The 20621-nt window shown below is 44.8% G+C and overlaps 1 protein-coding gene across 7 annotated transcripts in view; it reads right to left on the bottom strand.

The window, feature by feature from the left end:
• The window catches only part of GTF2IRD1 (GTF2I repeat domain containing 1), a 154136-nt gene that overhangs the window by 75144 nt on the left and 58371 nt on the right, over positions 1 to 20621 (bottom strand). For all 7 annotated transcript variants that reach the window (XM_067537895.1, XM_067537889.1, XM_067537891.1 and 4 more), the window contains exons 2-4: positions 17202 to 17330; positions 13194 to 13335; positions 1565 to 1711 (exon numbers count right to left, since the gene is read on the bottom strand). In XM_067537895.1, coding sequence (XP_067393996.1) covers positions 1565 to 1711; positions 13194 to 13335; positions 17202 to 17324 — 412 coding nt within the window. In that variant the 5' untranslated portion in view covers positions 17325 to 17330. The remainder of the gene's footprint in view (positions 1 to 1564; positions 1712 to 13193; positions 13336 to 17201; positions 17331 to 20621) is intronic.

Genomic DNA, 20621 nt, shown 5'->3' with positions numbered 1-20621 from the left:
TGACTCAATGGACTAGGGACTATCGTCTTTCTCCCAAGACTTAGTGGAACCCACTGCAAGCTGTCAGTGGGAGCAGTTTCCAGTAGGGTAGTTCACATCTCAAAACTTACATCTATCCTTGGGCAACATTTGAGCAACCAACTTCCATTTAACCCTGGGTGAGCCATGGCTGCCCTTCCTTCCGGGGCCAGAGCTTCCAAACCTAAGATTACAGCCAGGAAGAGGGCTGTTTCTCAGTGGGTCTAATCTGCTGCTGTGCAGAAGGCAAACACATGGCCTAGGCACCATTTCAACCGAGGATTTAAAAGTGGGACTAAAGTGGTGAGAGCCCTTGCATTGGCCCTAGGCAAGGGGCGAATTTCACTCTGTGGGAATATCCCATCGTGTCCACTCATTTTGCTAACACAAACGTGTTCGTGGCCCCATGGAGCCAACACAGATTATAGAAAAGTGAGCTGGAAGCCAGTCTGTTATTGTGCATGTGCAATGGCCGCCATCTTAGCTGACACTAGGGCTTGAACCAGGGACCCCCAGAGCTAAAAGCCTCAACAGCTACAGCTGGAGCTAAAGTTCCCTGGCTAGGGCTGTCACAACTCCAATGCTCTGTGGATCAGGCACAGCAAGGGACCTGTGACACCCGCTCATCAATGGGTTCCAGCAGCAACAGAGTGGTCAGCTATGTTCTAACTTCAGCATCTTCGTTACTGGGGAAGATCTATGAGCGGGAGTGAAACTAGCTTGCATCTCAGAACTCAGGTTGCAGGGCTGGCTCACAGGAAAATCATCTTTTTCCTTCAAAAGTCCATTTTGGTGCTGAAACCACCTTAAAGGCCACAGTAGGGACATAGTGCACATTTTAAAAAATATGCTCGGAGCACAGCACTGGCCTGCAAACGCTGCGGATACAGCATTTCTAAGGATGTCCGACCTGTCCACATTCATTTATTTATTGGCACATTTAGTTCACAAGCCGTGGAATGGTTTCTTCCAAGGCCTTTGTGCACAGGAAAAGGTAACAATTAGGCCCACTGATTTCAATGCATCGCGGCAACGGAATCAACATTATGTACGCACCACGGCTATAAGGCTGTAGATCATAGCACGTTATGAAGGCTCAGCAAAGCTAGTGACAAAAGGGTCACTGACTTCAGTGGGCGCAAGACTGGGCTGTAAGAGCCAGACTCAGCAAAACACTCGAGCTCGTGTTTAAATCGATCCCTATTGACCCAAGCACATAAATCAATGGGACTTCAGCAAGAGCTTAGGGGGCGGATTTCTGAAGGTATTAGTGCTTTGCTAACTAGGAATGGACTTAAGCATGTGCTTAAAGTCAAAGTGAAGCATGGGCTAAGTGCCGTGCCGAATCGAGGCCTAGAGTCCTAAATAGGGATCGTGATGCAAGGGCTAAATCAGAGCAGGGTTGAAAGCTGCAGCCCCCTGCAGGGGCCAGTTTCTCAGCATGTCCGAGTGATAACGGGTCTTCAAGTTGCTGGTGAGACCAGTCCCTTTACGCTCACATAAGCTGTAATAAAAAAACCTTGAGTGGAATTGTGAAGATTCTTACTATAAAGCACATCAAACACTTCCTCTACCATCTTCCTGAGTAGGTAAACATCTGATCCCTGATGTGGGGAGACCCTCGGGATGCTCCGGCCACAGTCCTTTGCCTTCTTCTGGATGTCTGCGTCCTGCTCTTTCCTCTGCTGACCTCCTGCAGGAAAAAGAAAAAAAAGAAGTGGAAGTGCCTGGAGGAAAGGGAGGGTTTTGGTCACATTGGTTCCTCCCACCCGCCTCCATCGACCATGAGGGTCACTTGATTCAAGGTCACTGGCAGTTCTGGCTGTCAGGCATTCTGAAGTGAACTCCCAAAACGACTCCACTTTAAAACAGCCGAGACTCGGTTTAAAAAGCTCAGAGCGCCCACCATTCCAGCAGAAGTCAATGGCGGCTGCAGCTGCTCAGCTCTCCACATGCTCAGCCCTACAGCGGGTCCCTCGGGATGAAATTCACCCCAATCCAGACGGGCTGCCCCAGCCACACCACATAAGCCTGGCTTTAGCGGTCAAATCCATCCCTGAGCAGAGGGACAGCACAACGCAGATGCACCGCATTACTCTTATCTGAGGAGAACTATCAGGGGACGATGGGTTACTACCCATGAAAGGTGGGATTTTCCCATCTGCCTAGGGGATTTGGACACCCAATTCCCATTGGAAATTAATGGGAATTGCGCATCTAGATCCCTAGAGCAGCTTTGGGGAAATTTCCCACCTTTGCACTGAGTGTGGTCTGGCTGGTGGTAGCTATGGTGTAAATGCTATTGTGGACACCTGAACTTAAGAGCTTCTCGGTGCCCACTGACAAAGGGTTCACAGTCATGTGACAGCAACTCCCATCAAGCCTGACAAACTCACTACACCTAACACACATTGCTGTCATAGGATTTATCCATAAACAATGTCATGGAGGGGGGTCAAAAGTTTCTATCATACTGGCTACCATAAGCATTGTGAGGTGTGTATGCACAGTATTCAAGAAGTTGTATGTACATACTAAAATTATGTTTTAACTATGTAACCAGGCAGGGTAGATAAGCAAGTTTTTCCCCAAACAAAGGAATGCTGATTTACCCATCTGCCTAGGTCTCCAATGTAAATCAAGCATTGTCTAACAACACGAAGCAAGCTTCATTTGCATATTAACTCAAAAGGAAAAGCAAGTTAACAAGAGAATGAGAAAGACAATACGGCATCAGCACACCAAAAAACATGCAGCAAGAGAAGAACTTTGTCTGGGGTACACATCAAAGGAATACATTTCAAAGATTGTCCGTACTATAAGGAGGAGGACAGGGAACCCCTTGGTGGTCCATTACTGCGCGAGCTAAAAAGACAGTGCATTTTGTAGCAAAGAAAGCTGGATCCGGCCCACGGGACTGAAGATGCTGGGATGTCGCTTTAGGTGAGAAACGGAACTTAGACAAAGATTTTAGCCTGAAGTTATGTTTAGTCTCTCAGAAGCATGTTATACTTCTGTTTCATTTGTAATCTTACCTGTTTCTACTATTCTTACTAAGCATCATTTGAATCGCTATCTTTGTTAATAAACTTCTCTTTATTTTATCACAAATGTAAATTCTTAGTGGAACCACGAAAGCCGGTGAGCACAGTATCTCTTCAGACGCAGCAGACTTGGTAATCACTGAAAGTATCCAATGATGGGCTGGACACCACAGGGGAATACTCTTCCAGGGGGATCAGGAACTGGGGTGCACCAAGCATTACCTGTACGGCAAAGTAAGGCCTGGCAGAGTTCTGAAAAGTTTCTCAGTGGTGGCTAACAGACTGGGGTGACAGAGAGCCATCCTCTAGTTTAGCCCCAGCATCTCTCTCTTTCTCTCGCTGAAGCAAGGGGTTAACAAGGTGACCACAATCCTGGGAGCCCCAAGAAAGTGTAACAACAGGACACAGATGTTAGATACCCTTGCTCAGAGGAGGTCTAGAGGACACAATGGCAAGGTCACCTAAGTCCTACCTACTCTAGCATCTCCACCAATGGAAGATAAGAGACCCTAGTTTTCAGAACATAGACAAGGCCTTGCACACCAGTCAGTCAGTAGCATCGCACCTTTGAAGCAGCGCTGCAAGAAGGCAGCAGAGATGTCATTCTCTATGTCACAGAGACTGCGCATCCCAGTTTATTTATTTCATTCAGGTTTTGTTTAAATGATTTTTCCCTCCCAATGGACTGGTCTTGTTTTTTTAGATGACAGAAAATCCTGTAAATTCCAAAAAGCCAGAGATGAGTCACAAGAGCATGTGAAGCTATGCAAAGAATGTAAAAGACAGAGAACCTCTCAGGTGCCATCCATTTAAACAACATTTTAGACCGTACTAATACTTAAACAGCTCCCACGCCCTGCAGCATCCATTCCCTATCCCACATCCTCCCCCCAAACCTCAACACACACTAAGCAGAAGGCCTGAAAAAAGTCCAGCCACCATTGTAGGACAGAGCAAAGTTCATAACTTCTGTGTTCTCATCCTCCAACCATTAAAGAGCCAGAACTCAGCCACCCAATGCCAATCCTGGATATGCCAACCCCTTTTCCGGATTTCACACACTCAGCTTCATTGAAACCATTGTGATTAATTGGCCAGTGTACTTTTTTTTCCACTGGGTTCAATCTGCTTAGCTCTCAGTCTTTCTGAAAAGCAAATCCCCCTTTCTTGAAGGCTTTCTTACTCTTCAGTGTTGCATAGCTCAGTAATGCCAGCTATTTCCTGCTAATTTCCCACATTAAACCTCAGATAAAGCATATCTTCAGCAACAATTTCTTTGCATCTCTAAATACACAGAAAATTAAACACTACAAGTACATTATTGCCATCTTTTCTAAACCTATTCACAAGGGATTTTTGATGGCAAAGGACTAATTCTTTCATCATACTCTGCAGACTCTTGCCAGTGATCCGCCCGGATGCTGTTTGACTGCTTAAGAAGGAACTGATGGATCCCTTCTGCTTTTGTCTGAAACAATCCCTTATGCAAATAGGAAACAGAGTTATTGCTTTTTAAACCCAGCTGTGATTAAACACCACCCAGATGACGCAGCAGGGCAATAACCAGAATGCATGTTGATAAATGAAGCTCAAGTTATAGTGTGCTGCTTCTGATTCAAGAGTCCCAGATGCTCAGTAACAGGTGGAAGGCAACATAGGTGACAAAGCACAAAAACAGTCTGGGAGTATGGAACGGGCAGAAAGATCAGACCATGTAAACCCAAGGAACATCACTTCAGCAGAAAGGATGGATCTTCTCAGCATCTGAGGTTTTGCTTTGTTATGCATCATTAACAATACTACTACTAGAACATTTGCACATTGAACACAACAGTTGCACTGGTTTAACTAAAGGTGAGATTTTAAATTGACACAGTTAAATTGGTCCAAAACATCTCCTACCAATTTAACCCTGGATTATACAGGTTATCTTACATCAGGACAGTTACAGGGACATACCAAACCAATAGAATCCGTTTCACCCAATATAAATCTGTCCACTCAAGATTTGCACCCATTTAACTAGATGGGTTTTTAAACCCATTTATGTTGAGCTGGTGTGACTTCCATATGCAGACAAGGCTTGCTACGATGCCTCTTCATTTGAGGATCTCACAGCACTTTGGAGACATTAAATAATCCTTGCAACCCCGTGGGGAAGGAGATAGTATGGGCATGGGGGGCACGGAGACACTTTGGCAGTGTCTGCACTAGTAACTTTGGGAAAATCTCCTGCTAATTAACGATCCCAGTGCAGCTCCACCGATGGCAATAACTAAGGGAGCAGTAATGGAGACAAGGCACAGGCACGTCTGGACAACGCAGGGAGAAAAAGGCCACTGAACACTGATGTGCTGACTGTGCTAGCGCTCACCCCATTGCTCATCGCCAGCTGGCCCGGTGATCACAGTACAGTGGGAGATTACGAGCGCCAATAAAGCCAGACAGAATAAGAGACTTGGCCTCCCTTTAGTTCAGTATCTAAAGTCAGAGTGGACATCGGCCTCTCGTAACACCACCTGCTCTCCATTTAGTTCGTGGCAAGCTGGGGTATAAAGCTACCCTACCGCACACTAACTGTCTGTGTGGACTTTACGGCCCAGTTCCTTCAAGTACTTTGATCTACTCCCATTTCAAAATGGGGTAGATCAAGATGCACTAGGGAACTTACTTTACAGCAACAGGGCCCACATGGGCATTGAGTAAACATCAGGCTAGTGCGCGGTAGATTTACACCATAGCTCGCCACTAGCTAAGCGGTCAGGTAGACAAGCTCTAGGACTCAAGAGACCTGGGTTCATTCCTGTGTGAGCCTGGCCAAGTCATTTCGTTTGGCTGTCCCTCAGTTCCATACCTCCTTTCTCCCACCCTTTTCATATCTTTTGTCTTATGCACGATCTTTGGGGTGGGGACCATCTCTTACCATGTGTGTTCACAGCACCTAGCACAACAGGGCCCTGGTCTCAGTTGAGTCCTGTATGTGCTATCATACTATAAATAACAAATAGTATTAATGATACAGTACCCTCTCCAGTGCTGTCACCCTGGAGCCTGGTGCACAAAGAGAGGTGCCACAAAAAATGTCTCTGTTCCCCTAGAAACACAAGGGGTGTGTGCATACACATCCACGCATCCTAGAAGGACTCAATACTTGTCAAGTGGGAAAAGGATGAAGCCAGCAGGAAAAGAAATTTAATTTTCCATCTTCTTAGAAGATACTAGAACAATAGGAAGTTGGGGGGAGGGGGAGGAAATGTGAAGCTATATGCGGGGAGAAAGCCAACAGACAGCAAGGCCTTTTCATGTTTTCCTCAGCATTTGATGTTCAAGCCTTTATTGTTTCAAAAAAGCTTTTCATGAAGTTAACTTAGAACAGACTTTAATGTTTCCAGCTGCATTTTACAACTCTCTCAAGTTGCCTGCTATCTCTCCAATCAAGCTGTGCCAAGCCTAAAAACGCTCTGCAGAAGCGTAGCACAATTACAAAGTAATCCAACAGAAATGAAATACCTCAGTGAACTGCATGGGAAGACTGGCTTCTCAGGTCAGCTCCTGCCAGCTTTGTTTGCATCATCCGCCCTGGTCTCTTCCGCTCCCTGAGCTCAGTGAGCATTTGCAGGAACCCTGAGTGGTTTTCTCCTCTGAGGCAGGGGCTGCCCTTTCTTTGCTGGTGAATACTGCACCTGCTTATCTGCTGTGAAACGCCCCAGCTGCTCATCACAAACCTGAGCAGAGGTTCTCCCCTCCAACCCTCCTTTTCTTCTTTTAAGCGGGTGTCAGTGACCTTGAATGCTGTTGCGGCTCCAAGTCCCAGGGTTGACAGCTGCACCATCAAAAGCGAGTGCACAATCTATGCTGGGCTTCCATATTCCACTCCAGGATTTGGAACGGGACGGTTAGGAGATTTCTGACTCTTTTCTGCTGTTCCCAATACACCTGCTGCAGTATTGATCTGCCAGACGAACTTCTGACATGAGGAAACTTGACAGACAGAAGCACAGCGTACGAATCCGTGGGGGCACACACTCATCGTACAGACGGCAGAGACAACGCTCTATGCTCCAACGCATCCACAAGGATCATTTTAAAGCACTGCAGTTTCTTTTTCCCCCATCCTGGGTTTGCTATTCTCATCTCAATCAGCTCAAAACGGCTTCAGAAATTCAGCTTGCACTACATCCATCTCATCCCAGGCAAAGCAGGAGATGTTAGGCCCAGTTCTCAACTGGTGCAAATCAGCATGGTTCTGTTGGGACTGCAGTGGAGTTCTGCCTGTTTTCAGCAGTTGAGAAGCCCTTGACCAGGGCAACATGGTAATATAGCCTTGACCCTACTCCCTCTGAAGTCAGTGGAAAGACTTCCCTTGACTGCAATAGTGCAGGTTTGAGGCCTGCATAAAACTAAGACTCAGACAGTAGAGCTATATGAAAACAGGTGGGGAAGGGGCCTCTCTGAGCCCCAGAACTTTACCTTCACACTCACAATAGCACATCACAATAACTCTCCTTCCAGCCAGGGTGTGGAGGATAGAGGCTGCTTCTCTGAAGCCCACCAGCTCTGCTCTAGAAGGTTCAGGCCAGAGTTACCATCTGGCCAAAAGCAGAGACCAAGCAAAGCAAGGTCCTCCAAAGTCTTCCTCCTGCTGGTGAGTGAATATGTATCCCTTCCACATGCTAAGCCCATAGCAAAGGGCCATGGCTGAGGCCCCAGGGGAGAGGTCTTCATCCATGGAACTAATTCTGATCTCATCAGCGTGTAATTCCACTGAGTATTCCCTGCTTCCACTGGTTTATACAAGAGTAGAACTGGCCCTTTGTTGCACTTCCTCCAGCAACATTTCTCACAAACTTCTTTGGTCTCTGATATATTTCCGGGATTTTTCAATGGGAATTTGCTTTCTATTAACTGCTCTGCAATTTTACTTTAAAGTGATGCTGGGGTGGGGTAAGTGGGGAGGGCAAATCCAGCTGTCCGATTCCACAGCAAACAACAGGCCCCATGCTAGGCGGTGCTGTGCATCTTCTGGGAGGTGCTGATTTGAATGGGAGCTCCAATAGTCACAGCAATATTTACAACTCAATTTACATACATTGAGGGATGAACAACCTTAGTCTGCAATCAGCAGGAGAGAGGACAACAGGGAATCTTGAAGGGCACAGGGAATGGGAAACAAGGAAGAGAATTTAGCAATGCCTCTGGACATCACATCCTGCAATGATCTACCCAGCTCAAAGGAGTTGTCAGCCTGAAGCTTTCCTTTAGATACAAGAAACATTTTGTTTACAATCCGTTCTAGACAGTTTCTCATTAGAGCTGGGAAGGATGGGGGGGGGAGATGCTCACTTGAAAAGTTTTCTGCTCTTTTTGCTAAGGCCTTGAAGTCATTTAAAGAAAAAGAAAAAGAAAAAAATCACACTCTTCCAAGGCTCTCCCCTCCCAACTAGACACTAGTAATTGACATTCGTCTTCATAATTGTCAGTTCCCCTTAGTATTTCAGGAAAGGTTGTGCTAAATGAATGTGCTCAGGTGAGGTCTGTGTGCTCAGAGAAATGCTGCTCAGTAGATAAGAGGCTTCTTACATTTGTCAGTGATGTCTGCTTTAGATTATTTTAGATCCTTTCTAAAGGGGCAACTAGACTCTAAATCACAGGCATTTTCAGGGATGCTTTACAGTGCATGCCAGCTGTAAGAGCTTTCTCTAGTGGAGGAAAGCCATGGCCCTTTATAATTCAAGGCGGTTATCAGATTTCACCCCATCTCAAGTATCTGCTGTGCAATCAAACCCCCATCACCAAAACTTTGTATTTTGTACTAACTGTTCACTTTCCATTTTTTCCTACAGAGGAAATTAAAGTGAAGGGGGAAAAGAGCTTAGATTGAACTTCAGGTGCCTTGTGCTGCTGCTACACTAGGGTAGATTTAGGTTTGACCTAATATAACAGTAGTTTATTATCTATGATTGATAGACAGATTCACTGGCAGCCTTCAGGCAATGGGAACTTCAGAATGAGACATTTGGTCTTTTAATATATAAAAATTCATTTCCTACTCCAGACCATCCTATTTATAATATGTTCTACATTACACTTCACTTCTGAACGGGTCGACATACATGGTGTGAATGGAATACAAACATCTTCAACTCTTTCTAAATGTTTCATGCCAGGTGAAATCTCACTTGCAAAATTAAAAAACTTGAGACTGATAATTATCAAAAGGTGGATTTCTCAGATTACAATAAACCAGGGTGAAACAGATCTCAGCCTCCCCACCCCAGAAAGAAAACACCAATAAAGGAAGGGACAAATCTTACACAAAGTTAAGTGCACAAGTTAGATTAGACCCTTGACACGCCTTGCCAGTACAGCCGGCACAGATGCAGTGAATAATCCAAGCAGTCACTGATCCTGGCAGCTTTAGAAGACTAATATTTTCACTAGAGTGAACTGTTCTTAAGCAATTTCTCCAATGGATTAAGCACAAATATGGTTTCTGTCAACATCAGGCACACGTGTGCATGCACACACACACACACAGTTTATTTTTGCCACCTAATTTCTATTACACAGCACTTTAGTATTTAGTGCAGCTGGCACATGCAAAAAAATCTGCTCTCCCTCCTGATGTCTGACTTCCTGTATCCCCTTGGAGCCATCATTAGTAGTGATGCAGCACAGACGCTCATTCCAGATCCCACCAGCATCAGAGGGGCGAATGGTTTGAGTTTTGTGGCTGAGTGCTGATGGTAGGAACAGATTTCCTCCCATATCAAGCCCCCTCCTTGTCTCAACACCCACGATTGCACAAGGGGCATTGCGAGCAGAGCGTCAGGGCAGAGCACAGCAGCATCAGGCTTTGGTGCATCAAAAGTAGCAGAAGTGAGGCTAGCATATAATGGGACCTGGAGATGGGCAATGGACAGGGATGGGTCTTGAGCCACCAAATGCCAGGAGAGAATGACTGGTCTCAGTCTTGGGTTGGAACATTCAGCTTGGGTGACGCCATCGTCTCGCAGCTGCAGGAGAGGAAGAGTGAATGACTCTCTAAAAAGCAGCCTGAAGGCCTGCCTCACTGAATAAAAAGGAGTTTGATATACAGAGTGACACCTCCACAACAGCCTGTTCTCTTACCATTATTTACCCTCTAAGGCCGGCCTAGGAGACACAAACAAAATGAACTCTCTTCCTGCCAAGCATTTCCCTTGTTTTCGCAAAGAGATGGGAAAGTGAGAGTAAAGCACTAGCCTGTGTGCTTTGGACATTCTGCACCACTGTATCATGGGCTCAGAGAAAGGAGATTTAAGTTTTCTTTTCATAGACCTTTCATCCTCGCAGAGGACGCTGGCCTCCTGTTCATTCTTTTAGCTGCCTTCCCTCCACAATCCTTGCCCTTTGCATCATTTGCTGCAACATTTCACCTATAGGTCAAAGGACAGAGCAGGAGAGCAGCCATGTTTTGAAGAAGGCTCTTGCAGGAAATGGCATGAGAGAGGGGGAAGGGTGTGGGGTGTCGATCAGTTTGCAAACTGTCCCTGCACTGCCTCTGCAATACGTTTACACTCTACTGGCTTGAGAAAGGAAAGTTTTGACCTTGCCCCTAGACCTACATTGCCTAGCAGTGCGTTGCAATTTCATCTTCTCTCTGGCATTGCAAGAAAAAGGGATAAATGTCTCTTTCCTGTCAATTTGTTTTCTAAGAGACTGTAAATCCACTGATCTGGCACTGATAGGCTGGATCCCTTCCCTGCAGTGTGCAGAAGCGGTGAATTGCCCTTTGCTATTGGCCCACCCACTTCCTGTTTGCCAGAGTCCTCTGAAAGCCAAAATACTGATCATAACATTAATTGTGAAACGCTAACTTAATTAGCCAGGCACGCAACTAAAAACATGACATCCAATTTAGTCTGATTAGAGAGGCCAACACCCAAAAACTGAAACTGAAGATGAATCCAGATCCATGGATTTGCAATTTCAGAGAAAAGAAATAGACAGATAAGAGATATTTTTCTCTTTTACTTAAGACATGCCCACTGATCCGGCACTGATGGGATGTGACTAGCGGCAAAGAAAATTCTGGTAGGAAGAAGATAATACTGATCGAGCATAATGCTGCTCTCGCTTCTCCACAGGAAGGAGTCCGTTCAAGCACCAGAAACCCGTAGCTCACGCCTCCTGAAGGCTTCATCGAATGAAGCAAAGTTGCCATAATTCAGGTTGTGGCCACCATACTGTAGTTCTCAACAAAATTCTCTGCCAGGGAAGATTCTAAGAAAGCAGCTACTGATCATGAAGCTGTTCACACAAGAACTTATGCCCGCAAAACGTATGTCGCTCAGAGGATTTTTTTTTCCCCCCCAAACCCCTGAGCAACAAAAGTTTTGCCAGCATAAATGCTAGTGTAGACAAGGCCTTACTGGATTAACTTCTATTGGTGTAAAAGACAAGCTTTCGAGCTTCACAGAACTCTTCTTCAGGTCTGGAAAAGGTAACCAGAGTGTCACAGTTAAATACAAAGTGGGACAGGTTATTAAACATAAGGGATTAGCACATGTTGCAAGAAACCACTTCAATTGATGTGGGCAATTAACACCTCTGCAGTCACAGAACAAAGGAGGGGTAATAGGTTACAAATTGTTGTAGTGAGCTATAAAACCAGCGTCTCTGTTGAGACCACGATTTTCAGCATCTTGCAGAGTTATGAATGTCCCCACTTCCCAGGCTCACTGCAGGCTATTCCTAGTCATTCCTGAAAGGGGCTAGCGCCACCAACTGTTTTACCTGTGTGCTGGCTTTCCAAGATCATGCAATTAGCAGCCACTGCCCAGCCCAAAAGCTTACAGCATTCAAAGAAGGATGCCTCTTTCTGAGTACGGAGCCTTTCCCTAAGGTCCTTGCATCATGTGAGTGCAGCTCTTGAAACACAGACAAGGCAAGAGGTTTGCAGAAAACCTCAAGCCACCACATTCTGGAGTTCCAGCTCAGTCAAGCCTGTTTTGTGGTGAGTTTCATCACTTGGGAAGAGACCATTTGCGTGTAACTCTTACACTGAGCAGGCCTGGAGGAGATGCCATTTCGCTGGTCTCGGGACCCAAGTGAGATCAGCTCTACCTTACCCCAGTGTCAAAAGAAACTAAAAGGAAAATGCCTTTCTTACAATCCCAAAGCCAGTTCTCCGGGGGTTGAATCATAACACACAGCACCCTGCCAGAGAGGTCTGAGGAAGAAACTGAGACTTTAGCGACATCCTTGGGGGGTCAAATGACTGTGTCTGGGTCTCTTGGCTCAGTCCTCGGCGGAGGTCAGGCCTGCTTTCCCAGCATCCACATCACCACTTCAGCTGGTAAAGTGGTTTACAAGGATGTGCTCAGCCTTGGCACAGAGAATACTGAGAGAGGAGGATGGCGTAATACTCTGTTCACCTGGTTCTCTGTTTGTCTGCAGGTTTCCCCTTGCTGATGCTAGTGGCTTGCTGAGCCTCTGGGATGGGGACCAAGACAGCATGCCCACGACCATTGCATCGTCATTCCACCCCACTCACAGGAGCCTCGCTGCTCCGCAGGCCTGCTCAGGTGGAACCAGGGGACATGGTGGAGATCGACAAGGAAGAGAACAAACATTTCTTCTCATGGCCTGCAGGCTAAGTGGTTTGCCAGTGCCCTTGGCCAATGAACACCTTGGGTCTAATTCTCCTTTACGCAAGACCCCTTTATGGCAATGTAAGGAGCTTTGAAGAGAGCATGAATGTAACTTGCACACATTTTAAGGGTTCCTCACATGGCTGGCACAGCACAAAGGGGCCCTTATCTAGAAGGGAATCAGGCACAAAGGAGCGAAGGCAAGGTGTAGTCCCACACTATAGTCACCAATGGAAAAAGGCAAGCCTTGATCGACAGCAGCATCCACCTCTGCTGACTAGTGAAAAGTGACCCAAGCCATTCATCAGCAGCTATGCCACCTGGAAAATGAATGTCTCACAATAAAGTGGCAAGGAAACCAAACAGATCATTCGAATTTGCCACTAGTATTCTCTGTTCACCTCGTCATCATATGACATGCACTCTTCATTACAAAGGGTGGACCTGGATTCGAACCTTGTACTTGGATTCTAACGCAGACCAGGAGGTTACTTACTGCAGAACTTGTGAAAATCCAATTGCAGCTCTTTTCTTGTGTTCATAAAGATTCTCCCCTTCTCTGTCCCAACCACATAGGTACTTTCATCGTGAACTGCAATGCAGGCTACCTCGGCGTTTAGTTTGGAAAGTGCTGAACACTGGGGGGATGGGAAAAGCAGTTGAGTTAGAAGAGAACAAATGTAAAGCATCTCACGTTTTCACATGGTTATCTATCTATCTACCTATCTATCTATCAGAAACACATTGTTTTGACAAAAATTTTCTGTTTGGGCTTTAAAAAAAAAATTAACCATACTTTTTTTTTTTTTTTTTAAACCAAGAATGTTTTTTTAATTTCAATGGGAATTTTAACAAAATATTTGTTAACATTTCCTGTGAAAAATAATTAGAATTTTTAATCAGTTCTAATAGAAACAAAGCAGGAAAGTTTATTTTGATGGCAAAATATTAGGTGGCTAGTAGTCAAAGTCTTCATCAGTCAAGAGATTCTCCTTGTGTATTTAATCAAAACAGAAATTATGGAAAAGAACTATTATGGGTCCCTTATCCACCCATTGTTCCTGACAATAGGTTTCCAATGTTATTTGTATTCTTGTGGCATCTAGAAGCCCTATTTGAGAACAGAGCCATATTGTGCACCAAAAATCAATAGCAACAGATGGTCACTGCCCCAAAGAGCTTACAAATTTAAAAAGACAGAGTGAAAGAACAGAAATGTTATTGTCCTCATTTGATACCATGGGGAACTGCCATACGGAAAGGTTAAGTGACGTGCTCAAGATCATGCAAGATAATTTGTGGCAGGGCCTGAAATTGAGTTCTTATCCCCAAGGCCAGCCTCCTTCTCTATCAGACTTCTAAGGCTACGTTTATACTGATGGCAGCAAAATCGCCGCCGCCAGATCGATCTTTCTGGATCGATTGAGCGGTCAGTGAGACCCGCTCAATCAATCAGGAAGTTGACTGAGTAAGTCCACCCCCTCAAGTAGTGTAGTGCTGAGTTGACGGGAACAGTTCCCCTTGGCTCAGTGCAGTGTGAACAGCGCGCAGAAGGGAAGCAGAGCAGTCAACGTCAGTTACACAAACTACTATGCATAGTTTGCGTAACTCCCGTCGAATCACACGGTAAGTGTGAACCAGCCCTAAGTGACTCAAATGGAGAGGATTCCATTCTTCTTCGGGAGGACATTCATTATAGATTTAAAATTCACAACCCATGCCACAAAAGATTTCAAATGGCACGTGAGATTGCAAGGCAGTTGCAATGCACCACTGGACTAGATACAGAACTTCCAGGCTTTCCAATTCATTAGACCACCCCTGTTCAGTTACATGGACATTTTTGTTAAAATAAAATTTTTTAAAATGCTGCTAAACAGCAGTACAAATAATTTCACACATTAGCTTGCCTTTCTCTGAACTGTTTGCCTATGTGGAATGCTGGGGTCATGCTTATCTCCCTGACACTTTGTAAATTATCTGCCCATCATTGCTGTACATCTCAGACACAGAGTATGCACCTGCCAGTAATGGCATAACCTGTATGTGTGCATGAAGGGACACATCTGGTGCTTTTCTGACTATATTTAGCTCCCATCATAGTCCACTTATCCTCCATCACACTATCTCCTAAGTGAGCCCCACACCGTTGAAGAAATTTTTGATTATTACAATCAAGTCTAAACCCAATATGAAAAATTAAGAGGTCCCACCACTGTGTAGACCCTACTCATCTTGAGATTACGCACCACTCTCAGAGGAGAGGTTAAGGTCACACAATCCAGTTGTGGGAGCCTTGCATTTTACACTGACAACAGCTAGGCAGGTGGTGAGCTGATACTTCCTGTATATAGAACAATAACTTGATTGCTTTACTGCTGCTTCATCCTACTCCTTCCTTCCCCCTGCATCTTGTCATAATCCAGACTCTTGGGCGCCAAGGACCATCTTTTTACCGAGCATCTGTACAGCATCTAGCACCACAGCCCTGATCTTTGACTGGTGTTTCTAGACATCACTGCATACAAAGAATTAATGGGTTGCAGATTTTTCCTTCTTCCTCAGGCATTTGTGCTACACAGATATAGCCTCCCTTAGACTCACACCCACTTAAACCTCCTATCACACCATCTCAGAATTTGGCCCAAGGCTAGGGAATTTTTTAGTTGGGAGAGTTGACATGCTATGTAGCTGGAAGGCAGGGATGTAGCAGGAAATGCAACTGCAAGAAGCTAAAGCCCATTGTAATTAACACTTTCTTCTGGCTCCTCAGCATGTAACTATGCGACCTTAGATTCACTGAGACTCAACAAGAATCTCATACACTTAGTCACACAGCCACTTATGAGTGTGCAACATATGTTGCCTTCTACATCACCTCTGGACTTGGTCCTCGAAAAGTGGATGGGTCCCAAGTAATAGGAAAGAATGTTTTTGTGGGGAGACGTGAAGGGGGTAGGATAATGATTTACCATTTGTAAACTAGAAAAAGGTTAGCTGGAAAAACATCCCTTCCATGAAAATAGCAAGAGATTGAATTAACAGTCAAGGAAAAAAATATAAAATGCAATAATGAACGGGATGGATATATAAGAACAAAGAATTCAAATAATTAAATCCAAGTATATATACACACTATGCATATATACACACACGTCTGTAAGTAAAACATACATAAAATTACACATAAAAACCCACATTAAAACAACATTAAGGTTCCAAAGCCAAGTACCCAAAAGCTAGGAAATGCCAGAATTAAGGTTACTTGGGCAATCCTTGCACGTATGTGATCATGTAATTAAAGACTATAGCCTAATGCATATGCACAAGGAGGCCAAATTAAGGTTGCATACTTTTTTTGTGTAATATATGTAAATGGCCAAGCTTTTCAAGATTAGTGATTTTGAGTGCCTTGGTTTTCGGGTACTTAATGGGGCCTTGAAGTGGATGTTTAGCATTTTCCAGAGGAAAAAGTGTGTGTGTATGTATCAATCCCAGACTTATTAATTTCTCTCTCTCTCTCACACACACACACACACACACACACACACACACACACACACACACACACACACACACACACACACACACACACACACACACACACAGTGTGTGGATTTACACACACACACACACACACACACACACACACACACACACACACACACACACACACACACACACACACACACACACACACACACACACACACATTTTTAGTTAAAAATAAGATTGTCTGGATAAGTTTCTTGGACCAGAGCTAATCTTGTTTATGTAAGCAAGACTGACTTGTATGAGATTTCTCCTGAGAGTTTTACGTCAACAGACATGAAAGTTATTTTCTTTGTTTTCAGAGATGAAAGTCATTGTTCCCTTGTTGTGTAAAAGCTCACAATAACAGTGGTAAAACATCAAGAAAAATTAATTCAGTTGGTACCAACATAAATATTAATAGGAAAACAATACACACTGCGAGACTAACTCTAGCTGGCTTTACGATCCCTCTGACTGTCAGAATGGGGATGTGATTTTCATTTCACAGCTCAAACAGCTCCATGTGCTTTACTGCAGCAGAGTAAAATGTGATGAACTCAATATCCCTCCCATCTAACTCCAGCTCTTATTTAACCCAATTAACCTAATGTAAAATGAGCTTTTGGGTGGCAGAATGGGCTTGTGAAGCTTTCAAATCATGAGCCTCTCCTGTGATTTCAGGTGCTGTCAAACCTTCTCAGGTTGCCGTAAAATAGTTGGTAATCATCACTTGAAACGAATATACCCCATTTGTTTAGATAAGTTATTGGGTTTCATATTTGGGTCACTGTCATCTATTGGAGATGACTCTGATATGTATCATCTGATTTCAGACACTGTTCTATCCTTCAACATTATCCTGAACCATGATCCGTTCCTTATGGGTGTGTAACCACGACAAATACAAAGCCAGCCCCCCCGGCAGCCCTTCCTCCCAGTAAAAATCACCTTGGCAAGCAGCCTCACTCACCATTGAATCTAAGGCAGATACTAAACTGGTGATGATTTCATTTTTCTGAGGAAAAACTGTATTCCATTGGTCAGGTCTGGAGCTATTGGGGGACCCATCGGAGGGCTTTCCCATCAGTGCCATATTCACCTGAAACAATAAAAAACAAGACAAAATGTATATCTGACCCTCTACTGTTGTCGATGCAATTGCCCCAACTTGGCTGATGCTGGGGTGAAACCAAGTATCTCCAGAGCTAAAAGTACAATCTGCTACAGATTGAGCTAACATCAGCAGCGGAGAGCTGTAAGACAGACACTCACATCCTCAAGGCTAAAGGTTAGCCTTTGCGATCCAGAAGCCTGACTTCAACTGAGAAATCCTGATAACCTTCAGTGGAAAGCATTAGCAAGCCATTCTGTTACTGTGGGATACAGACTGTCAGATGCAACGGAGTCAGTTAAACCAAGCAAAACTGGGTCACCTTACTCCTTTCCGCAGTACAACATGTCAGGCAATCAAATCTATACTCTCACAAGTTCATTCATCTGATGAAAGCCCGCTCGGTCATATTTCCCTTACTGTATTAGCCCCCTATTTTACAGAAAGTTTAAAAATCCCACCCCACACCATCCCTTCACTTTCGTACGGCGAGAGCCAGTTTCAGCCACCACTGCATGTAAGCAGGTAAAATGAAAAGAGAAGCAATTAAAAATTCAACCCGCAGAGCAAGGCAAATTATTTTCCATCAGAGACAGAAAATCAAATCATCACAGAATTTTGAAACCACAATCCAACCCCTAGGCCCACAGAGTGCATCCTCTAGGCACACAGAATTATCAAATGTAGCTACGGAGAAAGTCTTCCTGCCACCCACTGCATTGTCTGCCCAATGCGGCGTCACAGGACCAGGTTCTCTGCTTCATCAAGTTCACGCTTGCTGTGGCGGAGCATGCTGGATATCAAGGAGCCAGATTACAGCTCCTGGATTCTCTGCTCAACCCACAGTGGACGTTAGAGAAACCAAGGGGCTGCTCTAACCTTTGCCCGCTGGCAAGTCTCACAGCTGAGCAGTCAGAGGACATTATGTTCCAGGCACTCCTTGACCATTGCCACTTTCCACACCAGGAATGGAATTCGGGGAGCATGGCGCACAGCTAGCTATGCCAGCTCTATGCCTACAGAAGGCTACACCACTCGCTGGGAATCCCAGATAGGAGAATGCAGCAACTCTCACCTCTCTTTGCATAGCCAGGGCACACAAAAGGAGGCAAAGATGCAGAGGATTTGCTGTAGAACATCTATCTTCTTGCCTGCTCCGCATATACAACATGTAACAACAGGGCCCATGATCGATGCTTGGATCCATTTAACCAAACATTTCTCAATGAACATGTACAGTGCCACGAAACTGCACCATGGAAACACACATGAGAGAGAAAGATCTTCTCTCTAGACTGCTTTTAGACATGGTAATTCTTGCATGGATTTAAGAAGCAAACTGTTACCTCCCACATATCCTCCCAACTAGGTGAGTCATCGTTACCATATTGAATTATGGAACTAAGAGAACCCTTCTGTGAATCATTAGGTTAAAACACAGCTCTGAAAATCTCATTGGAGGAGGAAGGGAAAGAATGGGTGAAATAAAAATATAATGGCAAATACGAAGCAATTTGAATTTGAATTTTAGCACCAAGAGGAGAGCATCAGGCTTCCAGTGGGAGCAAATCCTCCTGTAGGAAATGGGCTGCCATTTGGTTTCTCCTTCCTGCTGTTTCCTTCATCCTGCAATAAGCTTTTCCCGAGCAGGGTCCCAGCAGTGGGTCTCTGTGCCATTTGCTCCCAAAGAAAGGAGGCTCTTATAGCAAGAGACTTTGCAGTGAAATAATAATTACACTCTGCCAGGCCAATTTCAATATACAACAAGCTTCTTTCATTATTAGAGAGGGGATAAAGGCAATTACAATCATGCTCCGAAATACAGCTGGAACATGCAAAAAGAAAAAGGGGGGAGGGGAGAAGTGCGCCACCTTAAAAGAGTCGCCACCTTAAAACAGGGCTTCATTGTGACAAGATTTGATTAGAATAGAATTCCATTGAATTTTCTTCTTCCAAGAAAGCTCCATGACGGCATGAGCAAAATGCAAAGCAGGTGCATACGCTCGCGGGTGATAACACAAGAACTCTTCTCCAGTCACAATAGGAAAAGGAACATGGTGTAGGCTCGACTTACCAGTGCGGTCATGGGCTTTCCATTAGCGAGTGTGACTGCACAGAGATTGGGAGGTTATTACCTGAGGGTCACCATAGCGTCCAGATTTTTCAAAAGACTTCAGCTTCCATTTAGGCTGGATTTCCAGCACTAGCAGGGTGCTTAGAACTTCTTACAACCTGCCCGCCAATGAAAATCTGGCCTTTATCTGGGTCTCTAAAATGGGAGCGACATCCGTGGTAAAATCTGGCACAGATTGTGGTAGGCTGAGCCCTCTAAAATCTGTCTCGAGCTGCGACAAGGGGCTAAGAAAAATGAATGTGCTTTCTTTATCAGACTAATCATCACTGTCCCTCAGCCAGTCAGACAGAGGTCGCTTACGAAGCAGATCGGAACAGAAACAAAATCCTGCTCCATAAGAAGTTACCTAGCAAGCTATAATAATGCTCTGTAGTTCTATAGAGCCTTCCAACCCACTGCTTCGCAAACATCAATCAACTTGGCCTCACAGCATCGCTGGGTGGCAAGGATACATTACCACAGTATTTCCATTTACCAGGTGCAGAGGCTGAAACGCAGTGACCTGCCCAAGAGTTCAGTGGCAGAGCGGGACCCAGAATTGCCTGTCTGTTGGTCACACACAAGCTACTAGATAATGCTTCCCACACAGAAACTCCAGTTCTATCAACGTGATGTTATTCAAAGAAAACCACAGACAAATTTAACATCCACCTCATCCTGGTAAACTTCAGCAAAACCAGCCCTGAAAACCAGAGACAGTAGCACACAGACATCTAATTTTAACCTCCCTCTTTCAACCTAACCAGGTGTGAGTTGCAGTGAGGCTCTGCTGCAGAGAGAGAAGGGATTTTTAAGTTACTTTAAGGCCCCTTTGTACTACTACATTTTCTTTTGATTAAAATCCATATTAAATCATACTCAGTTGAGAACCCAAGACATCATTTCAATAGAACATAGTCACTTGACCCAAGTCCACATGGCTGTACAGCGTTGGTACAACAACATGGCCTCTCCTCACCCTACCTATCATCTGCCATTTGCTACTGAGATGTCAGCACACATCTTCAGAGGAGCCCATGATGCAGCCTCCATTGCCCACTTGTTAAAATTCTCAAACAAGACCCTCATGCTTTCTTCCATGCTGCCCCATGCTTGGGAGGAGTTTCCCAACAGCAGCCCCCAAGCCACCTTGTTATCCTGCTCAA

The sequence above is a fragment of the Emydura macquarii genome, unplaced genomic scaffold, assembly GCF_026122565.2.
Source record: "Emydura macquarii macquarii isolate MOO-44397 ecotype Brisbane River unplaced genomic scaffold, CSIRO-AGI_Emac_v2 contig_450, whole genome shotgun sequence".
Classification (NCBI taxonomy): domain Eukaryota; kingdom Metazoa; phylum Chordata; order Testudines; family Chelidae; genus Emydura; species Emydura macquarii.
This window is presented reverse-complemented; position numbering and strand designations above follow the sequence as displayed.